Raw genomic sequence first — 14,899 nt, forward strand, 5'->3', positions numbered from 1 at the left:
GCTCCCTCATTGTAAAGTAAAATTCTTCAAATCATCTTAAAATATCACACTTTATAAGACAAAAATTGAACTGAAAGATTTCCTGAACAATCACATGGAAAAATAGGTTAAAACAAATATTTTTATTTAAGTATGATAATATTGTAATGGTCTAAATTTTCAATTCTAATAATATTCAAATTTTAAAATTCACTTTATTAGAATAAACAGATGTTGAAATATTAGGTGAAGAAAGATACATTTAAACATATGTAATTTGTTAATATTTGATTTGTTAGTAAAATAGAACAGGAGTACTCAAAAAAAAAGCTTCTGAAATCACATTTTATGATAAAATAATTGGGTGTTGATTAGCTTCATAACTGTCTCCTTCACATCTTTGTTCCTGAGGCTGTAGATCAAGGGGTTAAGCATAGGGATGACCACTGTATAGAAGACAGAAGCAACCTTGACCATGATCCATGAACTTTTGTTGTTGGGAACACAGTAGAGAAAAAGGATGGTACCATGGAATATAGTAATGGCGGTCAGATGGGACGCACATGTGGAGAAGGCTTTGTAGCGCCCCCCAGTTGAAGGCATTTTCATGACAGTGACAAAAATGAAAACATAGGAGGTAAGAACAATCACCTGGCTGCTTATTTCATTGAATGTGGCAAAAGCAAAAATGATTTTCTGGCTAATAGAGGGGTCAGAGCAGGACACAGCAACAATTGCAGCATGTTCACAGACAAAATTATTTATAAACTTAGTCCCACAAAAAGATAAGGTCAACAAAATGTATGTGAATGTTAAAGAGCAGACTATACTCCAAGAGTATGATGCAGCCACCAACAAAGAACACAGTTTCTGGGACATTGCAACCATGTAGAGAAGAGGGTTACAGACTGCCACAAATCGGTCATAGGTCATCACTGCCAACATGAATGTCTCTGTCACCACAAATATGCATGCAAAGAAAAACTGCATGATGCAGCCTGTGAAGGAGATGGTTCTGTCTTCCACCACCAAATTTTCTAATAGTTTGGGAGTAACCACAGTCAAGTAGCAGAAATCGATGAAGGACAAGTGACTAAGGAAAAAGTACATGGGGGTGTGGAGTTTGGGGTTGACCCTAATGACCAGGATCATGCCTGTGTTCCCCAGCACAGTGACTGTGTAGATGGTCAGGAACACCAGGAACAGGGGCACCTGGAGCTCTGGGAATTCTGAGAAGCCCAGGAGGATGAATGTTACTCCAGCAGTCTGGTTTCCTTGGATCCTATGGATAAAATGGAAAAGAAGCGAGAATCAATAATTACAATAGTAAAGGTTAGGAAGAAATGTGGAGAGGTATAGTTAGTCTCAATTAAAAAGTGTTGCTGAAAATATTGGGTTAATGTTGCTGCATTATTTTAAAAAATATTGTATATTTACATCATATCTGCATAGCAAATAATTTTGAAATCCAAATAATTGAACAAAGACAAGAAGAACAAAAATAGAATATATTCTGCTATGTTCGAAAAATAAGTTTCATTATTTAAACAGAAGTTTCCTGAGAAGAGCTTCTATATTTTTGCCTGAATCTGTTAGTAAATACAATTCTGTAGGAAGAACACATACAGCAGATTTCTGTAGCTTCTTCACTGCCTTTCCTCTCGAGTTCTGATGGAATTAGCTCAGAATCATTCAAAAACTTGTAAAGTGTTAACCTACCTGTAAAATAATGAATTTAGAATTTTATTAGTTGTTTTGTTTTCCTTTTCACTGTGTTTTATCACTCCATATTTCAACATATTTTGGAGTTGTGTTATGGCAATACTAAACATTTCCCTTTATATTGAACTAGTCTTGAAAATTTTAACAATATCTCCTTCCCAGAATTTTATATTACTCAGTAAAATGTGATCACAGCAAAATGTAAAATGTGCTGGGATAAAATAGTGAAAGCTATAATTAATCAAATCTATTCATTTTCTAATATGGCAAATTTCAGAAGTTGAGTAAATGAGAAACAATAGAAACTGAAAATACTAGAAATTCTTATGTTTTTTTTTAAGTCATGAAAAAAATACATTCTTTTTTTGACTCAAGTTTAAAGCCTTGTCAAAAACAAGTATCAGAATACAGACCCATTGCCAACAGGACATCATGATATTCCTCAATGCCAAAGTCATTTCAATGACAATCAAATGAGGATCTTAAAAATATGAAATTTAAACCACTAGTTAGAAACCTCTGTAATAAATTTAAAGCATAAGCAACATGGTGTGATTCACAGTAGATGTGCAGCACTATATTCGTTAAAACATGAGAAGGTAGCATGGTTTAAAAACTGTATATACTTGGGAAAGTCAGTCCCAAGCAGCAGCAACTATCCACAGGTAGGCACTTGGGAATACAGTGTAGAATTATATTTTTGTCCCTGAACCTACACAACAGAAGCACTGCAGGATTTCAGGTGGGCAGTTAATCTAAGACCACATCACTCTTCCTAGAGCCCTATGTAATAGCTATCACACACTCTTCACTTGCACAGGCTTTGTTCTGTAGGAAAGATGTATCACACAAAGACTGGTTGCTCATCAAATAATCTTTATCTCTCTTTGCAACACAATGCTAGTCTAATGGCTGTACTTCCCTGATACCTTTCTACTAATCTAATTATTCTATGGAGCACTATGAGAATAACTTTCCATAATCATTTTAAACTGACATTAGTGGCTTAAAGGATTAAAATATATTTATCAATGAAAGCATGAAATTTTCAGTGTTCTGTCTTCTTTATCTAAAGTGGTCCAGATCTAGATATCCAATCTCATAACCACTAGCCTAACACATTCTTTTCTAGATGCTATATTTATCAACCAGCTACATAGCACATGTTCATTTTCACGAAGTATATTTTCCTGTTCTATTCTCACTTGTATAATGCATTATTTTTCCACTTTCAATGTAAACTATATTCACTTTTCTTTCTCTCCTGTGTACAGGTAATGAGTAAAGTTTACAATTGACAGTTATCAATGGCTGCAGCCTATCATTTATATAGTTGTTACTCTTACCTCCTCAGAGATTGTGGGTATTGTAAAGGTGATTTTTTTATTACTCTCTACTTACCAAAATGTTGATTTTATTCATGTACAAATTGTGGATATTCAGTGAGAAAACCAGAACTCAAAAGTCTCCCTTAGTGAAATGAATTGGATCTGGGTGTATCGGGACTGATACATCAATTTGTCTCCTGTGAATACTATTATAACTTGAAGTTTTCCCACTAAAGGGAAATAACAGAAGAACTGAATGAACTCACCTAAATACAGAAGCTCTTGAGTGCTGCATTTACTGAAGAACTTTTTCCTGAGATCAATGCAATCCCCAAATCCTCTGTATTTAATAGAACAGACCCCAAATAGTAGAGTCCAGAGTGTATTTCATTGAATGTTTCAAATGTTGCTTTATGTCCCCACCTTTGAAGGAAACTGAGAGATATTACACCAAATACTTTATCCTAGTACCCAAAGTGTCACAAATATTTATCATCAAACCTTAGGGACATGGAATTAGAGAATATCACTGAAGTGTTGCCAAAAAGGCTCCAATTTGAGCAATTAGATGTAACATTCACGGTCCCCTGTGGTATCTTGATTATATATTACTTTTTTAAACCTCTGGGGTGTTTTTGATATAAAGTTTACTCATTAAACAACATAATGAATACCTTTGACTTTATTTGGATATAAAATAAAGACATGTGCAATGGAAATATCTATAAAATTAGTCAGTTGTAACTATTAGTAATTCATATTGAATTTCTTCTTCTCTCTCTCTCTTTTTTAATATTCTCTCTTTTATCACAAAGGTCTACTTATATAAATTCTGTGTCTGAATGTAGATTTCCCAACATAATGACTTTTGTTGTTAAGGCTTCATTAGTTAGTTAACAGTTATTTTATATATATATATATATATATATATATATATATATATATATCTCCACATCATTCATTTTCTTAATAGAAAATAATTTGTTGCCAAAGATGTTTAGGTATATTATTGTATCTGAAAATATTGATTTCTGTATTTCAAAAAATACAGGGAAATTTTTATATAAAGGATAATACACTCATTAGTAGACTTTAAATATACTGAATTTTATTGCCAGCTCTGAGTTATTGATGGAGTCTTCACCTTTAGTATATATAAGATCATGTTATTTCTACACAGGAATATTTCACTTCCTCAACATTTTGAATGCATGTTAATTCTTTATGTAATTTCTCTGGATAGGAGCTATTTTGAACAAGAATATTACAAGTAGACATCCTTCACTTTTTTTATCTTGGGAAAAATGTTTTCAACTTTTTCCTGTTCAGTAATATGTGGCTCTCATATAAGAAGACATGAATTGTTGTGAACATTCTTGATATATAAAGATATTAAAAAATATGCTCTATATGTGTAATAAGAATTGTAATGCATTCCACTATTGTGTATTTAAAAAAATAAAATCAATTAAAAAAAGTAATATGTGGTTCTGTTATACAAAAACCAGTATCAAGATATGTTCCATTTATACATAATCTCTTAAGAATTTTTATAATGAAGGTATGTTGAATATTATTGAATGCTTTTTATGCACCTATTAAGTTATTTATGTGGATTTTGTCCTCATAATGTTGAAGTTATGTGTTTTAAGTATTTACTTACATATATTGAACTATTCTTGATTCCCTGGGATAATTCCCACTTGATCAAGACAGATGATTGTAGTTAGCTATTGTATTCAGTTTTCCAGCATTATGTGGAGAAATTTTGCCTTTATATTTACAGGGGTTACCTGTCTGTAGTTTTGTCATTATTGTTGTACTGCTATTGATTTTGGTAACAGTATAATAATGTTTCATAGAATTAGTCTTTAGAGTTTTGATGAGTTAAGCAGTGAAGTCACCCAATATTTTTAATTGTGTAATTTTGACTACTCACTGAATTTTTTACTCATTATTGGTTCAATTAGCTTTTATATTTCTTCAGAATTCAATGATAGTAGGTTGTAAGTGCCATGAATTTATCAGTTTATTCTAGGTTTTCTAATTTGTTGCTATATAGTTGTTTATAAGACTTCCTAACAACCCTTTGTATTTCTATGCTATCAGTTATGTCACTTTTTCTATTTTTGTTAATGCCAACATTTTTTTAGGTCTTCTCTATTTTTTGTTTTAATCTAGCCAAAGTCATTTTAGTTTAACTTTTCAAACATAAACCCTACACTTCAATTATAACAATATGTATAACTTTGTTAATCATTATGTGTATTTTCAGAAAATGTTCTGACACACATCTTCAAAGGAAAAAAAAACCTCTCACATTTATCCATCTTATACCCAAAAGTTTTATAGAATAATATCAAACAAAAACATTTGTAATAAAAATAGCCTGTAGCCATCACTTAATCCAACGTTAATGATGTAAATTATATTACTTCAAATGCATTGGGCTTTACAGTGAAAATGTTTACTCTCAAATTAAAAGGAGAATCTGAGAATTTTCTGGGGAAAACGTTTCGTTTCTGTAAATAAGTTGCTCATTCACAAACATTTACCAAAATGAAAGTACATTATACTTTAAAGGAGTTTTAATGTGTAGTTTGCAGCTACATATTTTTTCTTACGCGCTTTTATTTCCCACTAAAAGACAGAAAACTAACTGGATTGCCAAATCACAAATTATCTAATATAAACATCAATATAAAATTCCAATTTTTATTCTAGAGACCCTATTGAACGTACCAAATATTCTATGATCCATGGTCAACATTTCTGAATACTTTTAGTGTTTATAAACATCTCATTGAGATGTTCTGATGGCAGAGCCAGATGGCAGTGTAGGTCTCTCCAACCTATCCCTCCACAGAAACATTACTTTGAAAAGAGTATTAATGTAAAAAAAAAAAAAAAAAAAAAAAAACAAAAAAACTTTTAAGTTATCTAAAGATCCCAAAATAGAAATGCTATCTTCTTTTAGCAGAATACTATAGGGGAAAAAATGCGTTGAAGAGATCTTGAAGTGCAGTCTCACATTGGTTCCACTCTTCTCCCCCAATCCCAGATACCGTGGTATGGAAAAAGGCACAATATAATTTAGGGAAGTAAAAGGAGTGTATGAGGTACTTTACTTTTGACCTCAGCACCAGGTCCAGCTTAAAACTTAGAAGTGGTCAGAAGTCCATGTTTTCTGACTCCAGGCTACTCTCTCAGGATAGAACCTGTAGACCTGCTATGGTGGCCAGCTGGAATCTGTCACCCCTACCTGGAATCCCAGAAGGCACATCAAGGAGAGAGAAGTATATCCTCGGGGGAAGGAGGGTAAAGTGAGTGGAGGTTTTTTCTTTGTAATCAAGTACTGTGCCCACTTTAGTAAAAACTAATGGTTGAGGAAAACCCTGTGACACTCATCTCTGGCTGCAATCTATCAGTGGCACTCTCTTAGACCTTTCCCAGCATCAGATGGACATCTGAAACTCTGGTGGGATAGATTTGTGTTCTGATGTATACAACCCCTGGGTAATTACAGACATCTCGGGCCCCAAATGGACCTTGGTGGTAGGCAGGCTGTAGTGATTGTAGGTCTACTAATGGGTACAGGATGCTACTCAAGGTGTATAGCCTTTTCCTTTCAGGTGAAAAACAAAGTAGTTTGGAAATAGGCAGAGGTATGAATTGCACAACACAATATATCAAAAACACTGAATTTTCCACATTAAAATAATTTATTGTAGGCTATAGGATTTTCACTTCAAAAAAAGATGATGACATTTGCTCCTGTTAATGACTAAGCCTGAAGTGAAATTTTATATTTATTTGATGTGTTGTACATTTATCATAAATATCATTCCTCCACTAAGTGACTACTAATTCTGTGTGTTCACCCTTTAGTCTGGTGAATATTTTCACCAGGTTTCTTGTCATAGGCTGTGGAAACAAAACCAAAAATGTGCACCTATCCAGATCACTGAGAATTTGAGATAAGTAATTGATACCTAGAAATAGATAACCCATCAAAATTACTTTTTAGAACACACAAGGAAATCACATATATTTGAAAAGTCACATTCTTTGTTATTTAAAATGTGTATATGCAATTTTAAATGATAATCTCTAATTTCTTGAAGAATTCTGTCACATTTGTAGAATCAAATATCCATTCATTCATTGGCATTTTCAAAATTAAACAATCTAGAGATGGTAACTCTCCAGGTATTTTTCTTTAGAGTTTTATTTTCTCCAGCATGACAAAAGGCTTAATAGAGTTCTTAAATTATAATTTACCATATAACTATCACCTGTATTTTTAAAAATTTAAGATTTTAAACATAAGAACTTAAGCAATATGTCAAACATAGTTTATTTATATTATGTTCACACTCCACAGGTACATTTTTTCCTCTGTATTCAAAATGATTTTATTAATATTGTGCAATATTGGTTAGAACATTTAATGTATTGTGTATGACATCAGATTGACAGACCTGTGAAAGATAAGTTATATAATCCTATAGTTTGTTGACATGTTGTAAATGTTATGTATTGCTTATTGGATAAGTAGGTTAGGTTATTCAGTTTGCTAGTAAAGCTTTAAAGTAAAGAAATTTCTATTTTTTATTTGAAAATGAAAGGCTCACAATTTAGGAGACATCAGGAAACTATTTTACAGGCTGCTGTTAGATTGGAATCATGTAATATAAAAAATTCTTCCAAGACTTTGACTTTCCTATGGAAAATCAACCATGATCAGCATGTGACTAAGACAGTCATTTATTTTCACTAAATCAACGGTTCATCAATTTATGGAAAACATTTATAGACCTAGCACAACTATATTTTTCTGGAACACAGAAAGATATTTTTCCCATTGAAAAGTTATCAATAACTTAGATATATTGAAATATTGAACACAATTCTTTTGTCTTCCTCCATATACACTATGCCACATAACCTTTCAATTTCATAATAGGTAGATACACTTGCTCCTGTTAATGACTCAACTATTCATTTTGGGCTCAACTATGATTTCCATTGGTTAATAGCATATCAGCAAACATGGCAGAAGGAGACTCATGCTAGCTTTTGTTTTAGTACCTCTTTGTGATTGACACTGGAAGAAAATACTCATACTACTCCAGTGATTCACAAACACTCAGAAGAGTTACCCAGTCACTGTGCAGATCTGCAGAGGAGAGACAAGTTGCCCAATCAGACCAGATAAAAACAGGTTAATCAAGAAAAGGTCTGACTGATATAAGCAGGGCTACCTAATCAATCAATCAAAAGTGTGTTATTTATCACTGAAATTCTTTTATTTTGTTATGTAGGTATATAACATATAAATAAATATTCACATGAATGACAAATTCAGATTTAGAAATATCTAATTATGAAGGGTATGGTTGTTTTAATTTTTGATGTGTTATATACAATTACCAAATAACATTTATGCTAACGCTTACCATACAATGTAACAAAATTAAAATCTTCACTTTGGGGGGCAGAGATATGCCTTATGCTTTTATAGTGTACCAATGTTCCCTATATGACAATGAATAAAATATTTCTTATTTCTTATAATTTTTTTATCTGTGTGTCGACGAACTCTTAGATTACTCTATTACACTTGATTTTTCTCTTTCATGGTAAGGCATAAAATTGCAAAAGCTCTATAAATTAATTTCTCAAAAATGACTAAAAAAGAATAGAAGATCTATTTTAGAGTAAAGTGGTAACTAAATTTTTTTTTCATGACAAACCAGATTAGAAATTTTACTTAAATAGATAAAGACTTATTATTTTATTTTTTAGAATTTCATGGCTTATTTTCCAAACTTCCATTTAAACAGACATTGAATTATGGATCTGCTGGTGATTATGTTAAACATGTTCTGGTTGCTTTTTGAAAACTGAACTTTCAAATTGATGATAATTCTACGATATCTTGGATCATTCTGCATGATATATTTTTTTAACAAACTTTTTTTGTGTGTATGTGGTGCTGGGGATTGAACCCATTGCCTTGTGCATGTGAGGCAGGCAGTCTACCAACTGAGCTATATCCCCAGCCCCTGCATGGTATTCTTAAACAGACATTACAATATGTGACATAATTTGGTGTTCATTAATTTCCTGACTGTCTCCTTCACATCTTTGTTCCTGAGACTATAGATAAGGGGGTTCAACATGGGGATGACCACTGTATAGAAGACAGAGGCAACCTTAACCATGAGCCATGAATTTTTGGTGACTGGAACACAATAGAGGAAAAGAATGGTTCCATGGAAAATGGTAATGGCGGTCAGATGAGAGGCACATGTGGAGAAAGCTTTGTGACGACCCTCAGTTGAAGGCATCTTCATGATTGTGATAAAAATGAAAACATAGGAAGCAAGAATAATCACTAAACTGCTTATTTCATTAAATGTAGCAGACACTAAAATGATCTTCTGGTTAATATAGGGATCTGAGTGTGATACAGCAACAATGGCAGCATGCTCACAAATAAAGTTATTTATGTTATTATTTCCTTGGAATGATAATTTCAGTAAAAAGTAAGTAAGAGTCAAGGAACAGACTAGCCCCCAAGAGTAGGATGCAGCAACTAACAAGTAACACAGCTTCTGGGACATTGCAACCATGTAGAGAAGAGGGTTACAGACTGCCACAAATCTGTCATAGGCCATCACTGCCAACATGAGTGTCTCTGTCACCACAAATATGCAGGCAAAGAAGAACTGCATGATGCAGCCTGTGAAGGAGATGGTTCTGTCTTCTACCACCAAATTTTCTAATAGTTTGGGAGTAACCACAGTCGAGTAGCAGAAATCAATGAAGGACAAGTGACTAAGGAAAAAGTACATGGGGGTGTGGAGTTTGGGGTTGACCCTGATGACCAGGATCATGCCTGTGTTCCCCAGCACAGTGACTGTGTAGATGGTCAGGAACACCAGGAACAGGGGCACCTGGAGCTCTGGGAATTCTGAGAAGCCCAGGAGGATGAATGTCACTCCAGCAGTCTGGTTTCCTTGGTTCCTGAGATAAAATAGGCAAGTTGATTCAGAAAAAAAGTAGACCACTTTGGGTGAGGCAGAATGAAATGAGCAAATACTCAGAGACCTACTGGTTATCAATAAAGATCATCCTGGAAAATACATTTGGCAGTTACATTAATTCATAAGCAAGCCTTCATTCACTCCACATATAATAGAGTATGAAATTTGTACAGATGGCATAATAAGCAAGTGTAGAGGGGGAGAACACAACTGCTATTAGCTCTGAAATATTTCCAAATAGCAAAATTAGCATCACCAGAGAGCACTTACCTGATGGGAAGGACCAGGTTAGATTTTTTGCATGAAATATAGTTTAATGAGGTACTTATTTTCAAGGAAATCGTCATCATGGGTTTCATGAATTTCTTCCCTGCCTCACCTGCCTCTCTGAGAATTTAAAACTCTAAAAATGAATGACTCATCAAATTGATCAAGTTATTTTTTTTCTGTTGTTTCATAGCTATTTCTGAATTTCCTATTCCAGTGTCTTTCCCATGCTCCGACATACCATTCTCTTCACACATTTTCTATAAAGGAATAATTCATAATTATTGAAAAGTATAAATGCTGTTACCTCCTCTTGGTATTTACTGCAATTTGAGGTTGAAACGAACTTAAGTACAATATGTCCTGATTATTTTTGTTATTTTTAAATATTTCTATCACGTCATTCTCAGGTGGTCAATTTAGTCTACCTCAAAACCTCCAAAGATGAGACATTGCTTCCTGAGGAATTATAATGGTTTTTATTTGCTTCAGATTTTTTTTTCTGAAATTCATTGGTTTTGATGGCTACATAGTTCTTTCAATGCTCTCTTCTACTGATTGTTTATAGGTTATTCTCCTAATCTCTGGAGAAACAACATTTTTTTTTTCACTTGAGTCATTCCCCTTATCCTCCTTATTGGTCTTTATGAATAATGGCAAACCCTAAAATTTCATTGAGTATCTATAACATAACAGATACTTCACTTACTTTCTTACCATTTATCATTGTGTCATTGTCTGTTTCACTTTAAAGTGAAATCCACGCAGATGGAACACTAGAACATAGCAGATCCTCCATAACGTTTATTGAATAAGTAGATGCATGGATGTGTAAATGAATGAATTCTACACTCTAGGCACATATTATACATGTATTTGGGTAAAAGCTTATAAAACTACTAAGAAGTTAAAATTGTCTATTGAATTAGGACTGCACTGTAAACACACAAGGGTCTGAGGCACATCTTGTACAAGTAGTTACAGTGAAACTCCATGGGATCTAAGCATGCTAAATTAGTATGAAGCAAGAACAGTTATGGAATAAAAAGAAGGATCATTGTACTATTTTTATATGTTCTGCAATCCCTCAAATTTCTTCCACTATGCTTTTCTTAATGTAATGCAATTATTCACAGAACCACATTATAACTACTTTATGAAACCTAAAATAGAAATAGGCATGAAGGGAAGAACATTTCACATAGAACACTTTGAGTCACATGCCTTATGAGAGGACATTAAATATGCCTATATTATTATTATTATTATTATTATTATTATCATCTTTATTATTCAAGACATTACACACAGTTTGTGTTTTATGAATAAGAACATACCATATGTAACATATCCCTGCAGATTTCTTTTGATTCAGTATCCATAATTTAACCTGCTACAATACTGATTATTTTATCAATGTATTTTTAATATAGTACTAATCACATTGAGTCAAAATTCCATGACTATACACTTTTTCACTTTTTCAAATGTTTTATAAAAATCTATTTTTTCTTTAAATCTGTTTTCACATATTCTGAGAGGCACAAAGTTGAAAGCAAAATCATTGCCATCAAAGACAAATATATGCTAATATTCATATATTCAGCTGATTCCTACCCTCACATCTTTTCCACACATACATGTAGCTTTAACTCACCTCCTACATTCTGCACCAGTACTTATGGACTTGAGGCTTCAGGCTAAGGTTCACAGTCTCATGTTTAGCTTCAGGAACCATCACAATATTCAACAAACTGAAGATTCAAGGTGCAAATTCTTTCCTTCCTTTCTAGTGACACACACCCTAGCTTATTTCTTATTGTAATTGCCTTGCACCCTTCACTGTATGAGCATTTTAAATAATAGAATTATAAAATATAAGCCTTTTCCTCTAACATGTTTCTTCTGAGATTCATCTGAGGAATAATATATGTAATTGCAAATTATGCAATATATCTCAGGATTCGTATCACTTACTAAAACTAAAGGTCTTTTGCATTAAAGAAGTTGTTTGTGATAAAAAATAAAATAAAGTATTTCCTGGTAACATAGTCCAGTCAATTAGAGTAAATATAGTGAAATAAAGAAAACAAATATTTCTAGCCTGCTGAACTGTGTGGTTGTCATGGCAGCTAGATTTATATCTGTTTGCCTCTTGCAAAGATTATAGGAACATATTCTTCTGCTTCTAAAGTAACATAAAGAAAGAATTGAATCAACCCACCTCAATGCAGAAGAATTTGACTGAATCATTTATTAAAAGTTCTTTACAAAAATTAATAGACTCCTTCAGAAAGAAAGGCTTTTTCTGCTTTTTTTATTTTTCAAAATAAACTCAGTGATGACAGAATGAAAGGAAGATGAAAGGCTGAATCCTAGCTCCAAAGGGTGCCACACATATATTCCACCAAGACCTTAGGGATTTTGACCCTAGAGAGTATAAGTAAAGGACTGCCTCAGAAGCCACACAGGGAGCAATTAGATGAAACAAAGCCCCATGTGATAATTGGTTGGAATGTAATTTCTTCCAAATATTGAGGAATACTTTCATTATCAATTAATTTCCATAATCCTACCTTAAATCTGTTTTCAGGCATAACACATTTTGATTTATTTATCTATTAATTTTTAAATTTACAAAAGGAAAACAGCTATTGAACAACTATCTAGAGATTACTACTCTTAAACATTTTTTTTCCTGAACACCAATGTGGGTATATATGTATCCCTCTATATCCAGATACAAAACTTGTATAAAAAGATGAATGGATAAAGAAATTGTGGCATATCTAAACAATGATATATTACTCAGCCACAAACAAGAATAACATTATGACATTCACGAGTAAAAGAATGGATCTGGAGACAATCATGCTAAATGAAATAAGCCAAACCTCCATAAAGAATGGTTGAGTTTTTCTCTAACAAGTAGCCAAACAATCTAGAAAAAGAACAAATTTGGATTTTTGACACTTTCTCATTTCAAACTTACTAAAAGTTATCATAATCCAAACAACTAGATACTGGTATAAAAACAGATATATGATTCATAGACTAATGGAATAGAATAGAAATCTGAGAAATAAATGCACACACACACACACACACATGTACATGCAAACACACATATATATTTAATATATATCAGAAAAGGACCAAGATTCTTTAATGTCAACAGGGCAATCTTTTTAATGTATGATGTTCAGAAAGCTGGATACCTCATGCAAATAAATTTTAGATTTGTAATGTATTAAAAATAGTTAAAATGAATCAATGACTTAAAAAGTTGTAAAACTTATAAAAAAATCTTAGAAGACAAATTTTATGACTTAGTATTTGTAAATGATTTCCTGGATATCATATCAAAACAATAGAAAAAAATTTTAAAAATAGAAGAAAATAAGGAAGAAAAGAAAAATGGAAAATGACAAATATTGGGAAGGATGTGAAGAAATTAGGCCCTTTAGTTACACATGGGAATGCACAATATTGATGTCTCGATGGAGGTTTGTGTGGTGGATCCTCAAATAACTAAATATGGAAATACTATAACATGCAGTAATTCCACTTTGAATAAATATCAAACTAATTAAAAGTAGATTCTCTTGCAGATATTTGTTACTGGTTTTCTTAGAAGCATTATTTACAGTAGCCAAAGGATGAAAAAAACCCAAATGTCCATCAACAAATGCCATATGTCAATATAGATGAAACATGAAAACATCAAGCTATATGAAATAAGACACAGAAGGTAAATTTTATATGAATAAACGTAGATGAGATACTTTTAAGAGCAAAATTCATATTGACAAAAATCAGAAAAAAGAAATTAAAGAAATACAATATGGATAAAAGAAATAAAACATAAAAATAGAAGAAATTGAAGAGGACTTTAGAAGATGGAAAGACCACCCATATTCTTAGATAAGCAGAATTAATAGAGTCAAAATGGTCATAGTTTGGACAAAACTTTCCTATGTTCATATATATCATCAGTGTAACTTCACATCATGTTCAGCCACAAGAATGGAATTCTAATCAGAATAAAATCATACTACATGTATGTATGATATGTCTAGATAAACTCTCCTGTCTAAAAAGAACAAAAAAAAAAGAGAGAGAGAGCAAAAGATTGTCATACTACCAAAAGCAATATTTAGTTTTAATACAATTCCTACACAAATACCAATAACATTCATCAAAGAACTGAAAAAAAATCCATTTTTAAAATTTATTTGGAAGAATAAGAGACAGATAGTCAAAACAATCCTGATCAAGAAGAGTAACACGGTTGTGATGGAAACAACAACAGACCTCAAATCATACTATAGAGCTATAGCAACCAAAAGAGCATGGTATTAGCACCAAAGCAGTCTTGAAGACCAAGTCATCAAATGCTTGAAAAAGGTGCCAGAAACATATGTTGGAGAAAAGATAGTCTTTCAAACAAATGATGCTGGGAAACTGGATATCAATATGTAGAAGAATGAAACTAGATTCTCATTTCTCACCCTGCACAAAAGTCAACTCAAAGTGGATCAAAGCCCAGGA

The 14,899-nt window shown here is 32.5% G+C and overlaps 2 protein-coding genes across 2 annotated transcripts; both read right to left on the reverse strand.

Annotated features, from left to right (window-relative positions):
* Window positions 1-318: 318 nt before the first annotated feature.
* On the reverse strand, window positions 319-3,324 carry LOC114082035 (olfactory receptor 5D13-like). Its single transcript, XM_071617076.1, has 2 exons — window positions 3,296-3,324; window positions 319-1,261 (listed from the first exon to the last, which is right to left on the reverse strand). Exons 1-2 carry the CDS (start codon window positions 3,322-3,324, stop codon window positions 319-321), a joined length of 972 nt encoding a protein of 323 aa, XP_071473177.1.
* Window positions 3,325-9,121: 5,797 nt separating this feature from the next.
* Window positions 9,122-11,075, reverse strand: LOC114093571 (olfactory receptor 5D13-like). The gene is made up of 3 exons (XM_071616950.1): window positions 11,058-11,075; window positions 10,338-10,351; window positions 9,122-10,061 (listed from the first exon to the last, which is right to left on the reverse strand). The coding sequence occupies exons 1-3, from the start codon at window positions 11,073-11,075 to the stop codon at window positions 9,122-9,124; spliced, it is 972 nt and encodes a 323-aa protein (XP_071473051.1).
* Window positions 11,076-14,899: the final 3,824 nt, after the last annotated feature.

Source organism: Marmota flaviventris, chromosome 9 (assembly GCF_047511675.1).
Source record: "Marmota flaviventris isolate mMarFla1 chromosome 9, mMarFla1.hap1, whole genome shotgun sequence".
NCBI lineage: Eukaryota > Metazoa > Chordata > Mammalia > Rodentia > Sciuridae > Marmota > Marmota flaviventris.